Source organism: Mus caroli, unplaced genomic scaffold (genome assembly GCF_978045245.1).
Source record: "Mus caroli unplaced genomic scaffold, Mus_caroli_1 scaffold_16, whole genome shotgun sequence".
NCBI lineage: Eukaryota > Metazoa > Chordata > Mammalia > Rodentia > Muridae > Mus > Mus caroli.
In genome coordinates this window covers 60024564-60049572 of record NW_028227271.1, presented here as the reverse complement: position 1 = coordinate 60049572, position 25009 = coordinate 60024564, and the positions used below count along the sequence as shown (strand labels likewise).

The 25009-nt window shown below is 36.3% G+C and overlaps 1 protein-coding gene across 2 annotated transcripts in view; it reads right to left on the bottom strand.

Moving 5' to 3' along the window:
* Positions 1–25009, bottom strand: part of Nudcd1 (NudC domain containing 1) — a 52868-nt gene that overhangs the window by 21678 nt on the left and 6181 nt on the right. Inside the window, exons 2-6 of one of the 2 annotated variants that reach the window (XM_021182895.3) lie at positions 24257–24411; positions 9123–9305; positions 8660–8840; positions 4574–4756; positions 3298–3505 (exon numbers count right to left, since the gene is read on the bottom strand). In XM_021182895.3, the coding sequence (XP_021038554.1) occupies positions 3298–3505; positions 4574–4756; positions 8660–8840; positions 9123–9305; positions 24257–24411 (910 nt within the window). The remainder of the gene's footprint in view (positions 1–3297; positions 3506–4573; positions 4757–8659; positions 8841–9122; positions 9306–24256; positions 24412–25009) is intronic. The other variant, XM_021182896.3, reaches the window with a different exon arrangement.

The window sequence follows — 25009 nt, the reverse complement described above, 5'->3', positions numbered from 1 at the left end:
CTAAAACATTAAGTGAGAAGCATGATGTTACATTAAACATTGAACATTTAATCAGATGTGGTATTACATTCCTGTAATATGCTCAGACAAGAAAGAATCCAGTGTTCAACACCACTAGAGGCTATGTAGTGAGAGCACATATCAAAATGAGACAGGAAAAAGGGGAGGGGAAGACTAGAAAGGAGGGAGGGAGAAGAAGGTAGATATTCACCTATCTGGTATGTAGAGAATGTTTTATCAAAAATCTTATTCATTTTTGGCTTTATACATGATGGAAAAATCTGTAATCCAATGATAAATCACCTAAACTTCATGAGTAACCATGAAAGTCACTGGATATGGAGCATCAAGTACTTTGAAGACAGACTGGTGGAATGATTATAAAGACAGCATGTGGAAAATACTGTTGGACATAGGTGTTCAGTATGTTACTGCATCTAAGTAATATACAGGCATGTGGCATGGACCTATGGGCTGTGCAGTGGACACATACAAGAGGCCTACAACTAAAGAGCTTTCAGGATAGAGTCTCAAGAACCATAAACTACCATAAATTAACAGTCTTAATATGTAATTGTAATCAAAGATGGGACAAGTTAAGCTAATGTCAATGTTAATTTTTAAAACATGGATTTTTAAAAGAACTAAAAACAAATGTAGGAATTTCAAGGTATACTTTGTAATACAGAAAAAAATGTTAGTGTAGTCTGCATAACTTGTTTTAAATCTAATTCTATACATTCAAGCTGTTAAACATAAACTCTAAATGTACTAAGCAGAGCCTGCCAGAGACCCGAAGATCAAGAACTTATGTTACAGAAAAAGGGAGCACTGAGTCAGGGCGGACCACAGACAGAAGAAGCAGCAGCTGGCCCATGTTCTTAGGACAGAAGAGGAAACTCAGGTGTATCATTTTCACAGGAAGGAATCCTTTGCACAAGCCATTTCTGATAAATGTACACCATACTAACTCACACCCTGGAATGTAACTTCAAGCAAACAATTCCAAGAGTACAATAAAACCGGTACTGCAATTATCAAATAGAACATGCAAAAATATCAACTATTCTTTTATAAGACAGTTATTATTAACAATCATAATATAACATTTAGAAATTTTCTGCAACTATGTAAGAGACTATACAAAATAATATCAGTTATATAATAAAAGTCCCTACCATTAACAATGAAAATTATCACCACAATCAATGATGCCCAGACTTAGTTATATTCTCTAAGAAATACACTAATCTGATAAAAATGATAAGAATAATATTAGCTCTACTTCCCTAATGCTTTACCATATGCTAGGGGCTACCTCAGACACTTCCTGTTTTATCTCATTTATTGCTTAACACAACGAAATAAAGTCATACCTTTATGTTCCCAAGTATGAGTGAAAAACTCATACCTTAAGATGTTAAGTAACCTAACAAAGTCACAAGCTAAAAAGCATTTCATTCAACAGTATGTTCTAGCTACCAATTTTATTTATTACTTTTCAACGGCCAGTTTTAAATGCTATCCTCAAGACTTGTACATACACACACACACACATGACAAACAGATGAGGAAAGATAAAGTCGGTTTAAAAGAACTTCAAAGATAATTGTTTTTCATATATTACAACAACCATAAAACAAATCATTAAATTTGTATATGCTAAGCAAGTCCTGTAGCAACAGAATATATCCTAAGGTCCCAGGTTATCTTAGGAATTTATTGGGCTTTCAAGCATTGAAAATGTCTTTTATGTAACTATTTTCTTAACTGTTCATGTCTTACTTTCCTACTTCTATCTATCTATCATCTATCTATCATCTATTTATCTATCTATCTATCTATCTATCTAATCTATTTTCTTTTACTGTAGCTCAGTAGAAAAGCTTGAAATCATGGATGATGATACCTGCAGAAGTTCTTTTCTTATACAGGATTGTTTTAGCTATCCTGGGCTTTTTGTTTTTCTATATGGAGTTAGGTATTGTTTTATCAAGGTCTGTAAAGAATTGTTTTGGAATTTTAATGGGGATTGTGTTGAATCAATAGATTGCTTTTGGTACAATGGCTATTGATACTATGTTAATCCTACTGACCCATGAGCATCATTTCATCTTCTGGTGTTTTCTCTCTCTCTCTTTTTTAAAATGTGTTTTTAGATGAGCATAAAATTTCAATTTTTGAAAACTGATCTTGGCTTTTGGAAACAGGGTCTCATGTAATCCAAACTGACCTCAGACCCAAAAAAGCTCAGGCTGAGCTTGAATTCTTGACTCTCCTATCTCAGCTTTGCCAAGTACTGGGATACAAGGCATGAAGTACCACATTTGACTTAACTTTTCGATTCTGAAGAGCAGAAACATCTTAGATGAAGTTCAATTATCATGGACTTCTTTTATGGTTTAATTTTTTTGTGTGTTGCAAATACAGACCATAAAAAAGAGCTATAAATGATCAGTTTATATTGAAGTAAACTTTGTCTCTCAAAATTCTGAAATATTAATTCTACACATACAGTAATTTTCTTTCTAACATGCAAAGTGACACAGATAGTTATTTGCCTGTACATATTTAGTTATTATTAGCAAAATATTCTAAAGGTTCAATGACAGAAGTCTAACTGTTTTAAATGACTATCAAGTCAAACTAAAGTGCTGAAAATAATCATGTATCCTTAATGGAAATGTATTTAAAATTTACTGTTACAAATACATTAAACAAAATTTATAGCCATATATTATATATATATAATATACACACATTATATATATAAATACACACACACTCACATACATATACCAGAAATTTTTTTCCCTGAAAGCAAAACAGAGAATTTAGCAGAGTAATCAGGAAATGTCTCTAGAAGGAAGCTAGTAACAGCAGCGAGGAGAGGCACACCGGGGACTGGTGGGACTGGTTAGAGGGAGCCTTCTCATGCCATAACCTTTTATAGGCCTTAAATACATTTAGATAAAGGGATTGTATTATATCATAAGCAAATTAAACTTGAAATTATTTCTATTGCAATGTTTTAAGAGTACAGATGAAAATAAGTAAATAGTTTCACCTTTTATTTTCTCTGTATATATAGCTGGTAATGAAAAACAGGCAAGTATAGCAACATCAATCTTAACTACAATTACATTTTAATGTAGTCTCACCATCTTTAATCTATCTGAAAAATCGATATAGATGAAACTATTATATTCACCTTCAATGTACCTACTTGTAGAGAGATAAAAAGGAAAATGTGAAGTCATAAGAAATAAATTTTCTAAAGTAAAACTACAAAAATACCTATCATTCTCTTTAATTGTCCATGTGCTGCCTTCGTGATCAATAGATGAATAGAGTTTTCCTTCCAAAACTTGGATATCCTTCAGCTTAATGTTGATATTATCAGGCAAAAATTGTATTTGAATATCTTCCTTAGTACTGCTTTCTGGAAGCCTTACCGTTACTGTCAAATCATCCTCACTTTGTTGCCAGTAATACAGAGGTTCTACTGGGAATAGGAAAAGGCATTATGTAGCAATAAAAATTAGATACAACATAGGATATTATAGCCTAGACATCTAAGAGAACACCTATCCAAATCAATATTGTCTAGAGATCATCTCTCTCACATATATACAAATTATAAACACACAGACTTCAAGGAATTGATTCAAGGAATTGTAACAAATACACATATTTTCCTGTTTTCCAGGTTCACAAAATGCATTAAGAGACTGGCACCCCAAAATACTGACAGCAATCTCTTCCTTTGTTACTTCACTTTCTGCCTCTCTCTACCCCTCCCTTTTATCTCTCTCTCTCTCTCTCTCTCTCTCTCTCTCTCTCACACACACACACACACACACACACACACACACACACACACACACGTGTCTCCCTGAAATGTGGACATATCAGTTTATTCATTATGATCACATAATGGATAACTTCTGGTAACAATGAGGAGAAGAGAAACCTATAAAATTCATGTCTGTTTTAGAAGACAGATTAAAGAAAATCCAGAATTTCTTAATCCCCTCATCATAGGACATATATTAACATTTACATTTTCCCTGCTTTCTTATGGTGAAGGTTAAACCTGGGGCTAGGCAAGCCCACACCACGAGGCTGCCTCAGATCTTTTGGACTTTCGGTATCTAAGGTATAACATTTTCTCTTTCACTCAACATCCAGAAATGCAGTGATTCTGCCTTCAAGGAACGGTCAGTTTAGCATGAAGGTAAGACTATGTCTATTAGGCTTTATTTGGGAGAATATTATCACTTTGATTTGTCTGGTGTTAATATAACCATTATTTAGTTAAGTATTAAACAGGGAATCATGTTTGACCCAACTGCAATTTCTAAAATACCAGATAATTACAAAGTTATGAAGGTAACATGTGCGGGTCGAGGGTATGAAACAAAACTAAAAGAAAGCGGTTTTTGTTCCTCCTGGAACGTATGTTCTGACTATGTTATGATGGAACCCATAACATGTGTTGGAGAGAGGACAAAGCACGTAGATGTGTATATGTACATAGGCATACATGAGCTGCCTCAACAGGTTAAATTACCTTTGATTTTCTCTGGCCTGTCTTCATCCATATTCTCTTCAAGATCCTGATCTCCCGAAATAACCTTGAAGGACTTGTAAGATACAATCATTAGACCATTTCCATTAGGTTCAATTGCAGCATAATGTGGCACTGACTTTCCACGGAGAACATGATGCTTTGTAATTTCATACTTTTTACTATCTGTAGGAAAATAAACATTATAAAAAGCTACATTTTAATGAATCTTTGAGTAAGAATAAGAAATGGACAACTTTGGCCCCCCAGGCAGCTCAGTGGGTAAGAGCCATTACCAACAAGCCTGATGACAAGTTCCAACAAACCCGAAGAACAACATGGTAGAGAACCAACACCCATAGTTTTCTTCTGATAGGCACACACACGCACACATACACCTGAGAACTTCATTGTCCTCAAACAAGTTCCTACTATAAAATACTGGTTTTGATGAACTTTGCTCTAATGTGTTCTGTGCAGTGCAGTAGTCACCAGCTTCAAACGGCTATTTAATTAAAGTTAGGCTTTAAATTCACAACCTCAGCTACTTAGACACATTTCAAATCCTCAGTAACCACATGTGCCTAGTGGCTAATGCCAGTGACTGACTACTTTCTCCGCAGGTACATGACACTATCCGAGCATGGGGGAAAAGTATGGAATGAACTAGGTTTTACTTGCTGTAGCAACTGGTAAATAAGGTTTCTTAAAATGAAATATTTTTATAGTAGTTGGGTTTTATATACCAAATTAGAACTACATGAATATTATGACCAATAATGAAATAACACTTACAACCTTTACTATAAATATCAGTTTAACAGTATTTTAAGGTTTTAGTAAATGTATCCCTCAACCCTCATCAGAGAAACTTCTTGTGTTTGATAGGAATTAACACAGAGACCCACACCTGGACAGTGTGCAGATGTTGAGATCTTGGAGAACTCAGCCCTAAATGGGATGTTTCTATCAAACTCTTCCTCTCTTGGCTCAGGGATCCAGGTGGAAGATGAGGTGGGAAAACTGTACAGAGCAGAGACAGAGGGAGGCTTTAAGGAAGCGGTTTCTATAGACCTAACAGGGCTAACACACCTATGAACTCACAGGAGTCTCTGACAGCACATACACGATCTATACAAGTTTGTGCCAGAAAAAAATTCCAGCACAAGTAAGTGGAAGTGAAGTGTAGCCCCACTCCTAACTAAGGCAATCTACAATTGATACTAGCTGGTTTTCTCCAGTGCAGTATCACCAGGGATACCAAACACACTCCAGGGCAGACCTCCCACTTGTTTGACCAACATTCTGTCCCCAGAATAAACATTTAAAAGGCCACGCACATTTTTGTGTGTATAGGAGGGGGGTTGTTTTGTTTTGTTCTTTGTTTGCTATGTTTAGTATTTTTGTCTTTTTCTTTTCTGTTTGTTTGTTTTGGAGTTTTTTGGACTATTTGAGAGAGAGTGAAGGAAGATGAAGTTGGGGAGGGATGATCTGGGGGGACTTGGGAGAAGGGGAAGCATATGATCAAAATATATTATACAAAAATTAAAAAAGAATAAAAATGTAATAAAGAAGGAAACCAAGCAAGTAACAAAACATCACTTCAGACAAGGACATACCTTCATACTACTACACTATTGAATAGACTGTAGTTTTGTAAGCTTAACACTAGCTAAAAATCAACTTAATGTGTTTTGGAGATAATAAACATTTTCATTTTCCAACTTAACTGACCACAAAATATAATTTATCCTGTGTTTACGTCAACATGCTTTAGAAAAAGTATAGCTCTACTGTATTAGACCCAAGCACTAAGAACAGGTGACACAGCTCAGTCAGTCAGGTACTTGCTTTGCAAACATGAGAACTTGACTTTGGTCCCCAGATACACACGTAAGAAGACAAGTGTGGTGGCATGTTTTTGTATTCCCAGCACTAGGAAAGCAGAACAGTGGGGGGTTATGGACACTGCCAACCAGCCTAGCCTACTTGGTGAGCTGCAGACTAGTGAGAACACCTCAAAACACAAGACTGCTTCTAATGAACGAGACGGAAAATAGAACTCTGGCCTCCACACCCTGAACAAACCCTGAAAACACACACACACACAGAGGGGAGGTTGATTTAAAATTATTTTAAAAGAAGACAATTCTATTAGTAACTGGAGAAAACAAGATACTAAAAAAGAGCAAAGAAAGACAGAATCTTCAGAAAATTGCTGAGTTCTACAAATAAGAATCCTAGAAGAAAAAAGAGTAAAATCTACGAGTGCTTGTTCAGCTGAGAAGAAGAATGACGAAGAGGAGCTGTGAGGACAGAGCTGCTGTGGGTGTCTCCAGGCATGCTGCTGTGGGATCTACAGGCATCCGTCTAGTAAGTCCCATGGACATGGACTGACTTGCAACTACACAGCCACATTCTTAGGGACAGAGGGAAGGAAAATGCACTATGACTTCTCCTCTTAAGAATCATATTCCTTAAGAAATACTTCCACTGTTTCCTTAAGCAGCAGTCTTCAAACTACAACCCAGGATCCAAAGTCCGGTCTCGATCTGTATTCATACAGCTTGAGTCAAGCATGACTGTATGTTAAACAGTAGAAAAGGGAGCAAAAGAATACTTATATAGTTGTAACAATTCTTAGTATTTAAGCTTCAATGTCCCTAAGTATTTTAGAGTCTAGTTTATCCATTCGTCACTGTTTTTATGCCATAACTGCACAGCTGAATAGCTGTGACACAGGCTGTCTGATAACAGTAAAACAGTCCCCCCCCACCCCCCCACCCCCTAACATATAGTTTCTGCATTACTACAGAGATGGAAATATATACTAGGAACAACAAATATATTCAGCTTAAGCATAAGCAATTTTCATGTGCATATAGATGTTTCTGAAGGCAGTCATTCCTTCTAGAATACAAGTATTAATGCCTGTATCTGAGCTGTAAACTAGCAGTAAGGTAAAGAATGGTTTTTGGTTAGGTTTGCTGTTTTGAAGTGATGAAGAATTTCAGTTAATTTACTGCCAACTGAACAAGGAAAAGCAGTGGGACAATGTCAAACCGGAAAACACAAAACAAAACAAGAGCACAAAGCAAACTCCCTTAGCTTCCAATTAGAGAAACAGAAAAGTGACAGAAAGGAGGACCGTCAGATACATCTCTTAAACTAAGCAGAGTCTTCCGGAGCACAAAATCCCCGGGAAGGAAGCTCAGAACTACACAAGAAGCTACTCTTTAAAGTCATGCTGGAAGTCTGACAGGTTCAAACTGAACAAGTTTTAAGACTTTATTACACACATGAATAAGGAAAGTTTTATGGAAGATAAATACAAAAGACAATGTTGACAAAAAGGAAGGAACCGACTCCATCTTCTAGTTCTTATTTATATTCAAATTACATTAAAACTTCCTATTTCTGTTAAGTAGCTATTTCCTGCATACTGCAACAGGTCCTTATTTAGAAAGAAGAGAGGTTCATTTGACTCAGGGGAATGAAACAAGGTTCAGGAAACTCCTGAAAGTTAAAAATTCAAAGGCTCCTCCCATGGTTATAGAGGGTATAACAGAATAGACTCTCCTGGGAATGCTCCGGGTTGGGCAAAGCTCCAGGAAGAAAGTTTTGTGAGTTTGTTACCAGTGCAGCATGGGCTTTTTAGTGCTGAACCACCCAGGCTCCGACAAGTAATACATTGTTTATGTTCTTGTATACAGCTCCAATAAAGTCAATGCCTCCCTAAGCTACACATGGTTGCTACTTTGGTCTGCTGTCCATGAATGTCTAATGTGAACAAAGCTTATTCATGGCTCACAGAAAGAAAATTACACAACACCTACTTATTTATATCCACGTTCATATATGTGAATTTTTAGGTATAAACTCTTGGCTATTTTAAAATGATGTATCTTATGGTCTCCAAAATTTATGTAATGTCTTCTTTTAAACAAAATGTACATATACTCGTGGAAGCATATGATAGCCCTTATATAGCATACTTTATTACATTGCTCAAGAAGCAAGCAGTAAATAGAGCATTCAGAGTCCCACCAGTGAAGGCAAGCTAGAGGTTCAGAATCCTGTTTACTTTACCTTCTTTCTTCTTAGTGACAACGACCCACTCCAAAGAAACATAGAAACCACTTCCTTTCAGGTCCAATTCCTCCTTCTCTATTCGAAGAAGCAGGATAGCCACTGAATGTTCTTCAGCTTTCAGCAATGAGATACTGTGAATTATAATAAAAGGATTCCCAAGCTCTTCATTAAACATAATCTATAGGAAAATAAATCACACATATTTTAGATACACAGTTTATAAAACAAAAATAAGATCAGCACCCTTAATAGAACAAACAAAACAAAGAAATAGCAGGACATTTTAACAGAATGAACAGGAGAGAGAGAACAAAAGCAAACCTCCAGAATCACAATGGAAAAAGTGGGCACTTAACAAAGCATACAACATAGGCTGGTAAATGGCTCCTGAGTTTAATTTATATATACCTTCTGGACTCCTCACAAGGCTTACAAAGAACAACAAAGAAAACCAACTCACCTCCCATTTTTCAGGACTGTTTCCACGGTCACCTGTTCCAATGACATACAGTCTTCCAGTTCCATCTGACAAGGTAACCCAGGAAGGGGATGTGAAATGGATAGATGCACAAAGACGATTGTCATATGCTGTCACATCTGTAGGAAGGCGGAACACCTCTCGGGGTTTTCCTAAGGCGGTGTCCTAGAAAGGAACCAAGGATTATAAACAAATCCATTTCTAGTCCTGATCCATAAAAACGCAAAATAAATACCAGTACAGCCAATTCTTCTGTAGTCAAAAGCTGTACCCATTTCCCTTCCTGTGAGTATAAACTGTATTGATTCTCTTCTAACACATGAAACACATTAAATGTGACAAGTGACATGCAACACAAAATTCTTTACATCACCATCTTTGCTTTCTTAGGTTACATGCTCTAAGGAGGCTGGCAGCCATGCTGTGGTGATGATTAGACAGGGATGTAACAGAGAAACCTGCACAGCAAAGAACTGAAGGCTTTCAACAATAAAAGAGCATCCTAAGTGAGCAGTGTTGAAATGGCATTCTTTATCTGAGGTCAAGTTTCCCATGAGAAACCATCAGGAGACTGCCTCCCCCTTACGCCACTTCGTGATTCCTGACCACTGAGACTGAGATAGATGGTCACTGCTTCCTGTTCCAAGTCAATAAGTTCTGCAGTTGTTATATCAAGAAACAGCTAGGATAGTGCAGTAAATGTGTTCTCTTAACTTTAGGTTTAATGATCAGTATTTTTAATTTGCTTTAGAAATATCACATCATATTTCAAATGCCTATGCAGACACCAGTGGTTCTCAACCTTCCTAATATTACATGCCTTTAATATGGTTCTCTATTTTCTGGTGATCTCCAACTATAAATTATTTTTGTTGCTACTCCATAACTATAATTTTGCTGTTATGAATCATGATGTAAATATCTATGTTCTCCAGTGGTCTCAGGTAACCCCATGAAAGATACATTAGACACCCCCCAAACACGTTGAGAACCGTTGTTGTATAGCAAAAGTAGCATTTAGACTACTATCAACTTAGATAAGTGTTAATAAATTTACAGTTGTATCTGTCTTTATAACATAGAACTACAATATGAAGAATCACCAAAACGTTTTATGAGATAATACATTCAAACATTTACCATTTAGCAAACAAATGCTTATTAGGCACCAGATTATATTCAATTGCACATTTAAAACATGTCATATTTCCCTAGAGAAGAAAATTAATCTTTAATTAATGTATTTCAGCTTTCATTTTTTACTCACATTTTATAAATTTGATAATGTTGAAGTAAATAAGAAATATGGAATAGCAAGTACAAATACCCAAAACTGTTGTTAGAAATATCAAATCTCAGTATGAGCAATCTATATCACGACAGTATTGAATCATCTATAATGCAGACATATACAAATATCATCTGGCTTATGGTTGTCTTCAGACCAGATGCTTCACAGAGGAAATAAACATCAGTTAATCCAAGCACTTAGAAGGAGGTCAGTTAAGAGAAATTTTGCCATAGGCTGATGCCCATGTCTGCACTTAAAAAGGACATGGTATTTCCACTAAATAAAAACAGACTCAGCAACAAATGACACTGGCACACCAGAGCACTTCTGGGAAAAAGTTCATCTTTGAGACACACACAAAAAATATCCCATATCCCAGATTTAGAGGCAAAGTTAAATGACTGATCAAGGACTGTTTTAATAGCTTTAGGGTAGTCAGTGATTTTCTATGCAAAAATGAAAGATATAGGAAGCAAAGACTACAAACACAGGACTAATGTCCATATAAATATCAACTTGCCCTTAAAACCCCTGAAGAGTACTTAAACCCTGATAAGTATACATACACACACACACACACACACACACACACACACACACACATAATGTATACACACACATAATGTACACACACATACACACACACATATATATATATTACTAATATTTAAATGGAGAAAGGATGTGAACAGGAAAATTATGGTTATTTAATAAAGTTTTAAAAGTAAAGGTCAATTGTATAAAAATGGTTTTTAAAGGGAAAATAATATTCTAGCACTAGCAAAAAGGATAAAAAATTAGACTTGCAATGCTTTGGCTGAGGTGCCCTTGTTGGTAGAAGAAATAAGTACAGGCTTTTTAAAAATAGTAAAAATTCAAATTTATGATGTAAATATAAATAATATAATCTGATGTAATTCAGCTATGAAAGTTTATATAATATTTTCATCAATATGAAGCTGTAAGTATAAAGAATAAGAAAACTTAAGCCAGTAAAACTGGGATAGAATGTAACAACAGCCCCTGTCACCGCAGAGCTGGCCTAGAAGCCTCAAGCAGGTCTTGGTTTGGCTACAAAAGCCCAATACTTACAGGATTCTTCTATTGAATATAAATATCAGACAAATACACTGTGGCACAAAAGAACATCACTCTGTGAGAACTCCTGAGAGCACATCAACACTACACACATGATCACACAGCACACTAGCATGAATGAGCCACTGTATCGTCCTGACTAGTCATAGCCTGAGTCCCATTCTAGTCTTCATTTCTAGATGAGACTTACCACACCCACTTCCTTAAACCTAACCCTCCCAATCACCTAACACAGGTCAGATCGCTGGATATCACCAATGCTAATAAAACCCTCTCAGAAACCCTGCGCACTCCTTCATTTATGTTCTCTGTGCTGCAAGAGATAAAGTCCAACTTGTTCAAACAGTGGGATCAGTTATAGTTGTTTTCTAGAAAGTACTGGCAAGGAAATAGAACATCCACTCCAGAGAATCCCAGATACCTGCTAAATTTACTGAGTTTTGCAGACGATAATAAATAAATATTAAGTAAATAAGTAAAATTAATGAGATATTATCAAAAAAGACAAAATGGTATAATGCATTAACATTCAACATGAATTCATATATGCTGAAACAAAGGTGAGGCATCAGTTCACAGTAAATTATAAACAGACACATAACTATGGTGCCTAATGTGAGAAAGGGAAATAAGGTTGGAGTATCACTTGGGGCTGGGAGAATCGAGGTAAAGGCAAATTTTGCCATTTTGCTTCAAATATGTTGCTATTTTTGTTCTTCACCAAATAATTTGTGCAACACTTATGAATGAAAAATATTAATAAGGCACAGTAAAATAAAATTCCACCAAGTAAATGTTTCAAAGCAAAGATATCTGTCGTTTTACTGCATAGCCCTCCAGTCTTTCTCTAGTGAACCACCATTAAGAAAGGAGGCTAAACTAAGACCATCACTGTTCAATCATATACAAGAATATGATTTGGACCATTTTCATTTAAATAGCTAAACATGACTCAAGTTAATAGAAAGATAATTATCAGATAAATTTGTGCAATATCTAATGGAATAATTAAGACACTCAAGTACATAAATGTAAAGCCAAAATTAACTTAAACCACACTGTGTCTGCCTCACTTGGATTAAATGATAAAATGAACACAAAAAACATTGCTGATTTAGAATTTTATTCACTTTTAAAATGTCTGCATAGTAACACGTTACGACAATGACATTTCCAGTCCCAGGTTCCACCCACTTTCTCTTTCCTCACAGAAAGTAAGGCAACCATGTTCAGGGATGTTAGAAAATCCCTGTGAGTCAATAATTCACTGTTGATTTGCAGGATTGAAACTGTGTTGGCAAACTTAACAGTCAATGAAGCAGTACAGTATGAAGCATTTTTGATTTTCACTGTCTCATGTAGACATTACCAAACCCCATTAATCCCAGCTTAAGAAGAGAGGTTCAAATGAATAAATCTGACTGAAACTCCACTGTTATGGGCGGGGCCAAGAGTCCAGACCCACTTAATGCTATGCATGTTAACACTTTTCCCTTTATCATATCTTCTAGAAAAGAAACTATTTTCTCCATTTTTCTAAACAAGTAGTATTTCAAATCTCAATGCAATTTTCAAATACCACACTCTAAAACATTCTCTTTGATTGCAATTACCACACTCAACTTTTCATTAGACAAACATATCATAATTTCAATTAAGACTGCTATACCAATAAGATGTAATACAAGTCATAATGTTAATATATCACAAATTGATGACACTACAAATAAATAGTCAATAAGCACTAAATTAGATTTGGGGGTTCTTATAATTGCAGTTGAAAACAGAGAAGCTTTGAATGAATAAAATACTTGTTCTTGTTTTGCTTTAATACATACACATTTATAGGAAGACTCAAGGATAAAATCACTCAAGGAGAACCTCTGAAGGATGCCACCCATCAGCACTGTTAGGTGGAATTAAAATTTTACTCCTTAAGCAGGAAGCAGAAAAAGCATCTCGACTGCTAAACAATAACTTCATTTCTTAATCTTTTTTCATTTCTATTAGTATAAAGCTTTAATAACAAAAGATTATAATCAATTTAGCTTGATCAATGTCTAAGTAAACGAGCCTTTTAATGCTGTAGTAAACATTTTTATTTTCAAATTTTACATCCTCCTCTTTTATCTTTTTCTTTTACCTTAAATAACTAGGTTCCCACTGGCTAAGAGACAGCCTGCTAGCACCCAAGGATCTGGATTACAAAGTAGTTATAACTTGTTTCTTTAAGGCATGATCACACAATACATGTTTAAAAACAAAATTTAAGAACTACTGCCCAAATTTTAAGGACACTACAGAGAATGGTGTTCTTGTTTTTGGAGAAAACAAGACAGCTTTTCAAGTAAACTGGAGTTTGTTACGATAGAGATATTCTGCATACTGAGAAACAATAAGCTTCCTTAAATTGAGTGGTAGCAGCAAATAAAACGGCTTTCCTACCCACCCTTCCCCACTGCATTTTCTACACCCTCTGCACATTTTCTCCAAGTTTAAATATTGCAAGCCCACAGTTAAACCTGCTTGTAGTGGATACCTATGCAGAGTAGCATTGAACTGCTGCCATCTGCTGGCTCCTAACAGTTAGAGGAAGGCGCCATGTGTGACCCTCTAACCTCAGAGCTCCATAGCCTTCCACTTTATCATGCTGTGATTTTGAAGATTTAATAGGGCACCGGTTTTCCAGCAGCCATAGGAAGAAAAGCTGGTGTCTAATTAGTGGTTAGCATTCTTCACATGCTCTCATCACTGTTCAGAGAAATGGCTCATCTATATTGTTGCTGATGCGAAAAGTATTATATTCTGCTCCCCAGAACTGGGCTTCTCAAGATTTAGTCATCACTAGGCCCCCAGGAAAACTGCCTTCAGCGCTGGATAAAATTCTAAGTTTCTAGGCCACCGTCAGGCATAGTACTCTGATTCAGAATCTTTGGAAACGGAATCCTAAAATTAGTTCTTTTGTTGATCTGTGACTAGGAGGTGAAATAAAGTCTGAAAATCAAAGAAAGAAGCAGAATTGTGATGAAAAAAAAAAAAAAGAAAGAAAAAAGAAAAAAAGAAATAAAAGAAAAACCCCAAACCTGACTCTTTATAATATAAAGTATATTGTTATAATAATAGTATCATCTTCAAACTTGATTGAACAGAGGAAAATTGCAGAAAAGAGGCAATAAATAACTAAAAGACCAGAACCACTTTCTCTAACTTGCCCATAGAGAAGAGAAACTAGGTCAGAATAATGAATTTTAAAAGTCTTGGTATTTGTTGGTATTAATTACATGTCAAATAATTTGTTTGTGTATATCATAGTAACTCATTTTCTGTGAAAGTTTTCCAACAGAGGAACATGAACCAGTCCATAATATTTACATAAATTCCTGGTGTAATTAAGTTTTTACTTTAGATTTCTAATAAAGTATTTGTGATCCAAGCTAGACATGGATCTCTAAATCCTGGTCATCAGTGATGACAACTGACAACAACCATGGTGTGGCCCTGTCCATGGAGACCTCTCCAAGTTGGACACAGTGTCCCAGGGAGTCATTATGCCTTAACTTTGTCATATGTGCTGCCACAATTCCCATCACCAGTCTAAAAGGCAAGGTTTTCTTTCCTTCCTTCCTTTGTTTAGAGTCAGTTTTGCATATGGCTCAGTTTGCCCCAACTTGTGATTCTCCTGTTCCCATGTTCTTGGTGACATGAATACAGGTGTACATAAACACACCCAGCTCCTGCAAATCCTCATTCATCCTTCAAATCTCTGTTGAGGTGACCTCTCCATGTCGCAACCCTGAACACTGTACCTCATCCATCTGTCTTTCCTCCTCTGTGCTGCAATGCATCTTACTGCTGACCTTCACCCCGCCATGCTAGCAGTGTGTTTCTGACTACTAACCATGCAGAATCATTCAGTCAATGTTTGAGAAAAGGTATTTCTATACTCAGGAAATTAATTCATCTCAAAAACTAAAGATTCCTAGAAATATGTATATGTGTGGTTTCCTTTTTCATATTGAACGGTTAAAAAAAATAGTAAAAAAAGTAAAAAGGGCTATCAATGAGCCTTTTAGAAAGTACTAATGAAACTCCCCCGCCCCAAGGAGAACTACTAGATTTTATTGAAAATATTCTCTGCAGAGCAATCTGCTCCTACTTTACTAAGAAAATCTTTGAGAGAAAAGTGAACAAAGATATATGAATTTTTTTTTACTGATGAGTAATGGTAGAAAGTTTTGAAGCACATCCACAATGTTACAAGTAAGCCAAACTCATCCTCAGCACAGAATACAAGTGCTTAAAGACACTATTCAGAAAACAAGACCAAAAGAGGCAGCTTGATTTAAGTAGTCTGAATCTTTTTACAGAAAGAAAGGATGTAAGAGAGAGGGAAGGCCATCGCAACGCCTCTCAACCGCCACGCTTCTTCCCTTAGATTTGGTAAAAAGGCTTGCTCTGCTCGCTCACCTTCCTCACCAAAGTAAAGTCAATAGCCATAAAGTCTAAAGACCATACATAAAATTTAAGAAATTATTTAACAAAGTTAAAAATGCATATATAATGTAAGTGATTATTTCAGAAATACAATCTTATCTGTAGACCCCACAGGCCTGTGGTTTTTCTCTGGCAGCTTTCCTTGCCAGCAGATACAAAGGCTGGAATTAAGGGAATGACTATTATACCTGGAATGCAAACAATGCATTCTGTGGGAAGGCACATTAAGCTTTACATAAAAATAAAATCAACTTCTAGACTTGGTTTTATATATCATCATAGTTGACTGCCATCCTGTATGCCTATATATCCTATGTTTGGGGAGAAACTTCTATCAACAAAATAACAAAGACAAAAATCATATGGAATAGATGAAAATAGAGAGCTGCACCTGGAGCCACTGTGAGGAAAGCAAATACTGGGAAAGAGTAGAAGACAGGATCCTTACCTACTATTGGTGTCAGTGTGGTCACCATGGAAACCAGTATGGGACTTCTCAAAACACTAGCCACAGGGGTAACAAGTGAGCCTGCTACACCACTTCTGGACATACACACAAAAACTAGAGGTACTTGCAAATCTATTGTTCACACTGTCACATTAGCAAGGAAATGGAGTCAGGCTACATGTCTACTAGATAAATGGATAATGAAAATGTGGAACACATATATAATGCTATTTATGAAATTATGGATAGAACTGGAAAATACTGTATCACAAGATAATCCAGGCACAGATAAACTACTGTTAAATGTGTCTCCAGATGGGAGTAAATATGGGTAAAGCCAGGGAACTAGAAAGAGACTCGTGTGACTAGAGAAAGAAAGGTTTAAGGGAGAAGAGAGTGGGGAAGACGATCCATCAAAGTGGATGGGGAAATCCCAGTGGCTAAAGGACACAGCAGGGAAAGGGGGACAGAGAGAACAAGAAGAGTAAAGCAGGAAGGAGAAGCAATTGAAACAAGATATAGATGGAAATCCATTACTCTGCTAAGTTAATTTAAAACTAAAACTAAATTCCTAATATAAAAGTTAGTACTAGCACATGTAGTAATATAATGAAGGTGATGTTTCACAGAAATGTATTAAAGACTCATGGTCTACTCCAGAGGTTAGCTAGCAATACTGTATCAGCCATTTCTGACTCACTTTCTACGTCTATACATAAAGTTTTATCGGAAGATAGTCATACTTGTATTTTTACCCAATTACTGCAATTTTCCCAAGGAAAGCAAAAAGTAAGTAGCTGTCGCAAACGCCTATTAAATTAAAGTATCTAGCTCCATGCAAAGTTTGCTAGCCTCTGGTAAAGGAGTATGTAGTCCGGGCCTGTCTGAGCACTGATGGTGTGAATATTGCTGAGCAACAGAGGAGAGATGCACAGCTTCTTAGATGAAGCCGTGATTTACTCAGACTTATGTATGTGAAGACTCAGAAGCAGCCTGACAGAAGATTAAGAGCATGGGCCAAGTGGATGTGACCAGAAGAAAAAAATCCTGCAAGTAACGAATGGATGGCTTTCAGGACTGTACCAATTTCATATTGCTGGAGTATCATGCACAAGGTGGTGAAAGATAAAGGTGCATTTTAAGAACAGTGTTCATGCTCACCTTGCTTTAAATAAATGAGGAAATTTGCACAAGATATGAGTATTGGTGAAGACAGAGCAAAAATGTGGTTAACAAGACATTGCTAAGTTCCTTTGCAATTTTTTAGTAAATCACATAAACACTTTGCCTATTCTAAAGTTATATACCAACTCCATGCCTTAGCATGAATTAACTGCTAAATAAATTTAAATGAAACAGTCAATTAAACAGACAACACTGTAGGAGCACTGTACAGAAGGACACAAAGAGCAGAGAGCAGTCACAGACCCATAAGGACCTGATGCAGACCTGTGCAGGCCCTGCATATGCTGTTGTCTGTGACATCATTAGAGTTTTGCTCATGTTGATTTAGAGACCCTTCTACTCTCAGTGTCCTCTGTGCCCTCTGGCTATTATGCTCTTTCAGCTTCCTTTTCCACTAAGTACCGAGTGGAAAGGCTTTGATGGAGATATCCTTTTCAGGGCTATGTGTTCCAAGATCTGTCTTTCTGTGTAATATATAGCTGTAGGTCTCTGTGTTTGTTCCCATTTGCTACAAATGAAAGCTTCTCTGATGATGGCTGAGCACGGCACTCATCTATGAGAATAGCAGAATGTCATTAGAAGTCATATTTCCCTATTTTGATTACATTGTTTTTTATTTATTTATTTATTACATTGTTATTTGATTTTATCCAATGTTAAGGCTATCTAGTCTCACATTCTTGGTCATCCAAGCAATATCAAATATAGGGTCCATCTTGTGGACTGGGCCATAAGACAAATCAGACATTGGTTAGTCACTCCCACAAGCTTTGTGTCACACCGCATAGCATATTATAGAGGCAGACCTCACTGTAGATCAAAGGGTTTATGGCTAGATTCATATTATGTTTCTCTTTTGGCAAAGTACCTTCCTGTACAAAAGACATTAATATTAGCACATAAGGGTAAAGACTGTAGTTGGGCACCAGCTCAACTTCTCCACGTTCAATGAGTTCTGTAGGTATTGTTTTTAGCAATGTGGACTTTTTGTCTATTTGTGGAGAACAATCTATACTCTTGGCAACATCTTGGGTTATTTGGAGATTCCCATGGGACCCTTTTGACCCACAACTCCATTAGATATAACCCAATTCCAGAACGAGAAACATCATCTGGTAACAAAAGATGGCCAGCTGGGGCTGTGTTTCCCCATTATTTGGTGATTTCAGTTAGATCACCTCCATGAACGTATATATTTTAAGAAACTTCTACTGTATTAGGTTTCCATACTACCCTTCAAATGCCCCTTAATTTTAGCTGTCTATCCCACTATTCCTTCCCTCATTCCCCTCTCTCTTCCCAACTTGATCCTCCCATTCCAGCCGCTACCATCCATATGTAACTATCTAGTCTATTCTCTTTCCCATCTCTAGAGAGATCTATTTGTCCCTCCTAATCCCACAGCCACTATCTACACATAAGCATACATACTATATTTGTCTTTCTCAATCTGGGATATCTCACTCAGAATGTTTTCTTTTTTCCCTAGTGCCATCCATTTACCCGTGAAACTAATCATTTCATTATTTAATGGTTGCATAATATTCCATTATCTAAGTTAAATGTTTCTCAGCGACTTGAATTTCCAGTTTTAAGAATTCTGTTTAGATCTGTATCCCACTGATAATTTGGTTGTTTTCTTGATATCTTGTTTCTTTAGTTCTTTATATATTTTGAAATATTAACCTTTATCCTAGTTAGGGTGATTATTGCTGTGATGAAACACTATAACCAAAGTAACTTGGAAAAGAAAGGGATTTTTTTTGTTGTTTTTTTGGTTTTTGTTTTCTTTTGTTTTGTTTTGTTTTGTTTTGTTGGCTTATGCTTCCACATCTCAGTTTATCATCAAAGGAAATCAGGACAGGAACTCAAGCAGAACAGGAACTTGGAGGCAGGAGACCAAATTGATGAAGAGGCCAAAGAGGAATGCTGCCTACTGGCCTGCTAATCCTGATTTCTTATAAAGTTCAGGACTCCAGCCCAGGGATGGCAACCCATATAACGGGCTTGCCCATCTCCAATCAAATGTACTACAGACTTGCTATAGTTTGATTTTATGGAGACTCTTTTTTTTTAATTGAGGTCCCCTCCTCTCTGATGACATTAGCTTGTGTCAAGTTGACATAAAACTATCCAGCACAGCCCTCTATCAAATGTGTAGTTGACAAAAATCTTTTTCCATTGTATATGTTGCCACTTTGTTCCAAAGGACAATGTCCTTTATAGTGCAGAAATCTTTCAGTTCATGAGGTTCCATATATTAATGTTGATCTTAGTCTCTTATGTTGGTTAACTGTGAACCTCTCTCCTGTCCCAGAGAGTTCAATGCTATCCCCTCCCCCTTCCTCTTCCATAAGATCTAATGTATCTGGTTTTATAGTGAGGTCTTTGGAGTTTCATACAGGGTGATAAATATGGATCTATGTGGATTCCTCTTCATGCAGCCACTTAACACCATTTGCTGAAGAGGCTGTCTTTTTTCCAGGATGTGTTTTTGGCTTCTTTATATTAAAAAAAAAAGAAAATCACGTGTCTATATGCATGTATATTTATGCCTGCATATTCTATTCTATTCTATTCTATTCTATTCTATTCTATTCTATTCTATTCTATTCTATTCTATTCGTGTCTGTTTTGTGCCAATACCATGCTGTTTTTATTACTATAGCCTTGTAGTACAACTTAAAATCAGGGATGATGATCCCACCTGCATGTCTTTTATCGTTCAGAACTGTTTTAGTTATCCTGATTTGTGTGTGTGTGTTACCATATGAAGCTGCAAATCTTGTCCTTTCAAGGTCTGTGAAGAACTGTGTTGAAATTTTGATGTAGATTGCATAGAGTATAGAGATTGCTTTTGATAGGAAGCCCATTTTTACTGTATTAATCCTGATACATGAATATAGGAGATATTTCTATCTTCTGATATCTTCTTCAATTTTTCTTCAAATACTTGAAGCTTTTATCATACAAGTCTTTTACTTGCTTTGTTAGTTATCCCAATATATTTTATATTATTTGAGGCTACTATAAAGGGTATTTATCAGATTTTTTTCTTAATCTGTTCATTATTTGTACATAGGAGGGCTACTAATTTTTGTGATTTAATTTGTATGTATTTTGCTGGAAGTGTTTATGAGTTATAGGAGGAGTTCCCTGATGGACTTCTTATGGTTAGTTATATGTAGTGTATCATCTGCAAATAAAGATGGTTTGCATCTTTCCCTTCCTATTTTTAGCCCTTTGATCTCCTTCAATTGTATTACTGCTCAGCTAAGTCTTCAAGTACTACACTCAATATGTATGGAGTGTGGACAGACTTGTCTTATTCCTGGATTTAGTGAAATTACTTTGAGAGTTTCTCTCCATTCAATTTCATGTTGGTTATGGGATTACTGTAGACTACCTTTCTTATATTGAAGTATATCTCCCTACTATTCTTAAGTAGTTCAAAACTTTTTTTTTGGGGGGGAGGGGTTGTCAAGACAGGGTTTCTCTGTGTAGCCCTGGCTGTCCCGGAACTCACTCTGTAGACCAGGTTGGCCTCGAACTCAGAAATCCGCCTGCCTCTGCCTCCCAAGTGCTGGGATTAAAGGCATGTATCACCATGCCCAGCAAGTTCAGAACTTTTGCATGAAGGTGTGTTAGATTTTGGCAAAGACCTTTTCTGCATCTAAGGAGATGATATGTAGTTTTTGTCTTTCAGTTTTTTTATTTGGTAGATTACATTCATCAATTTATGTATTTTCAACCATCTCTGCATCTCTGGGATGAGGTCTACTTCATGGTGGATGATGTTTTTGATATGTTCTTGGATTCAGCTTGCAAAATATTTTATTAAACATTTTCATATTTATGTTCACCATGTAATTCTCTTCCTTTGTTGGGTCTTTTATGTGGTTTGGATATTAAGATAACTGTCCTCAAGTAGTGGTTTGAATATGCTTGGCCCATTGGAAGTGGCACTATTAGCAGGTGTGTCCTTGTTGGAGGAAGTGTGTCACTGTGTAGGCGGGCTTTGAGAGATCTTAGTCTCTCTTAGCTCTGCCCAGTGTGGAAGAGACAGAGCAGTCTTCTCCTGGCTGTCTTATCAAGGGGTAGAACTCTGTTCCTCCAGCACGATGTCTGCCTGAACACTGCCATCTTCCCACCATGATGATAATGAACTGAACCTCTAAAACTGTATGCCAGCCCTACCAAATAGATGTTTACCTTCATACAAGTTATCTTGGTCATGGTGCCTCTTTAAAGCAATGGAAACCCTAATTAAGACACCTCGTAAAATGAACTGTGCAAATTTCCTTCTGTTTCTATGTTGTGTAATAATTTGAGAAGTGTTGGCATTAATTCTTCTTTGAAAGTCTGTGCTAAAACCAGCTAGTCTTGGGCTTTTTTTTTTTTTTTTTGGGGGGGGGGGTATAGGTTGATGTGGAGGTTGGAAGTTTTTAATCACGGCTTCTATTTAACTGGAAGTTATAGGTCCATTTAAATTATTTACCTGGTCTTGATTTAACTTTTGGTAAGTGGCATATATTGAGAAAATTATCTATTTCTTCTAAATTTTCAAATTTGGTGAAGTAGAGATTTTTAAAGTATGCCCTTATGATTCTTTGGATTTTCTCGATATTTGTTATTATGGTTCTCTCCTCTTCTCTTTTCTTTTCTTTTCTTTTCTTTTCTTTTCTTTTTTCTTCACTTTTTTGTTTTACTAGATATTTTCTTCATTTACATTTCAAATGTTCCTAGTTTCCGCTCTGAAAATCCCCTATACCCTCCCCCTTCCCCCTGATCCTCAACCCACCCACTCCTGCTTCCTGGCCCTGGCATTCCCCTATACTGGCATAGAATATTCCCAAAACCAAGGGCCTCTCCTCCCATTGATGGCTGATTAGGCCATCCTCTTTTACATATGCAGCTAGAGACACAAGTCCCTCCATGTGTTTTCTTTGATTGCTGGTTTAGTCCCAAGGAGCTCTGGAGATACTGGTTAGTTCATATTGTTGTTCCTCCTATAGAGCTGCAGACTCCTTTAGCTCCTTGGGTACTTTCTCTAGCTCCTTCATTGGGGACCCTGTGTTCCATTCAATAGATGACTGTGAGCATCCACTTCTGTATTTGCCAGGCACTGGCATAGCCTCACAGGAGACAGCTCTATATCAGGGTCCTGTCAGCAAAATCTTGTTGGAATAAGCAATAGTGTCTGGGCTTGGTGGTTGTTTATGAGATGGATCTTGGGTGGGGCAGTCTCTGGATGGTCCTTCAGAGCTGAGACTGAAGGATAGGTCTCTTTTCATTTCTAATTTTGTTAATTTAGATAAATGAGTATACAACATATTCAAAATTATGGAACCCAACAAAGGCAGTTCTAAGAGCCAAATTCTTAGAACTAAGTGCCAACATTAAAAAAAAAAATTAGAAAAATCTCATACTAGAAACTAAATAACACACCTAAAAGCTCTATAACAACAAAAAGAAATCACACCCAAAAGGAGTAAACAGCAGGAAATAATCAATTACGGATACATTATCAATAATTGATTACTGAAATCAGTAAAAGAGAAATAAATACAACAAGCAAAACAAAACAACAACAAAAGCAATACCAAGAGTCAACAAAACAAAGAGTTGTTTTTTGAGAAAAATCAGTAAGATTGACAAACCATTACCCAAATTAACTACTAGCTATTTATGAGACACACTTTAGCCCTTTTAAGGTAAGAAATATTGATACGTTCAAAGAAAAAAAAAGAAAAAGACGAGCACTTTGTATGTGCACTTGCATGTATAAGCGCATTGGCTTGTATGTACATGGAGGCTAGAGGTGAACCTCTGGTGGTGTTCTTCTGACATTGTACACTACTGCAAGTGCAGGGCAGTGCATATCTCTGCCTTGTCAGGACTGAGATTATAAGGGAGTGCTACCACACCAGGGCTTGCGATAAAGACACTATATACAGAACTCAGGTCCTCATGAGGTTTTAGCACAGATTTTCAAAGAAGAAGTAATACCAATATTCCTCAAATTATTACACAACATAGAAATAAAAGGAATACTACTGATTGAGATTTCTCCCTAGCCAGAATATTAGTTTTTAAGTCTCTATTAATATAAGACTTAATATATATGTAATATATAATACAATATAATTAATTTAAGGACTCTATTAATATAAGACAAATAAGATTTGAAGGCACAATTTTTCCCAAGACCTACAGGAAAAAAAGGAGTATTTCATAATGCAACAGGGATCAACCCAAACAACCAAACCTAAATGTTAACGGAGTTTAAATTACACTAGTGTAATTTAAATTACACTAGTGTTAAATGTAAACACTAACTGAAATGGAAAAGAAGAAATCCATTATTATATTGAGGCTATACCACACAGGTGGAAATGGATGGGTACAGGGGATTATAAAAATCAAGAAGAGGAAAAGCTATAACTGAGGTAAGCAGAAGGGGAGGAGCCTTACAGTTTGATACAGATTTCCACATTCCAAAGGTATGTGCACCTTGACTGTCTGGACATCAGATTCAGAGATTAAAGAGTAAGGAAAACAGGATAACATCTGTCTTTATCCTCTGCATGTGTTTCTTACCAGCATCACTGTTAAGTTCATAATTCTTCCAAGATTATCAATGTAGTAGACACTGTCTTGATACCAGGCATCACAGTGCAGATAATTATACATCCCAAAAGCATGCATGTGTTCCAATGTATACTGGTCATCTCGAAGTTTTACTTCTGCCACAGCTGAAAAACACATATATACAAATATATATTTACATATATCTGTATGCATAAATAATTATAAACATAATCATTAAAACTTGCATCTCAGATCATTCCTTTCTGCAGAATGCCTACAGGGCACAGAAACAGTTAATGCCAGCTACAGAGGCTACAAACAGGCAGGTCTTTCGTAGCACAATCCTTTTCTTTTATGTACCTCTACAATTTTGAAGTACAAGCGTCAACATTTTATGGGCAAACAAACAAGTGTCCATTGATAAAGCGTTTTTATGCTTTTTAAAACATTCATCTTTATCACAGACAAAGAAAGTGACAATGTCTTTATTATACGATAATATAGTTAGAAAATTGTGTGTAAACACAAATAGTGACTTCAGCATCATATTCCATCTTTCCCAAGTATATGGAATAAAACAATATCATAGTTAGGACATACATAAACTTTTGTACTATGTACAGAATAGCACTCTCTCAACTAAAACACTAGCTGTTCTCCTAATTCTGAATTGACAAAATATGGTCTCTCCCTCACACTCCTGCCTATCAGTGTAGTTCCAAATTCTTGTAGCTCAGGACTGCTAATGTCGTACAATTAATT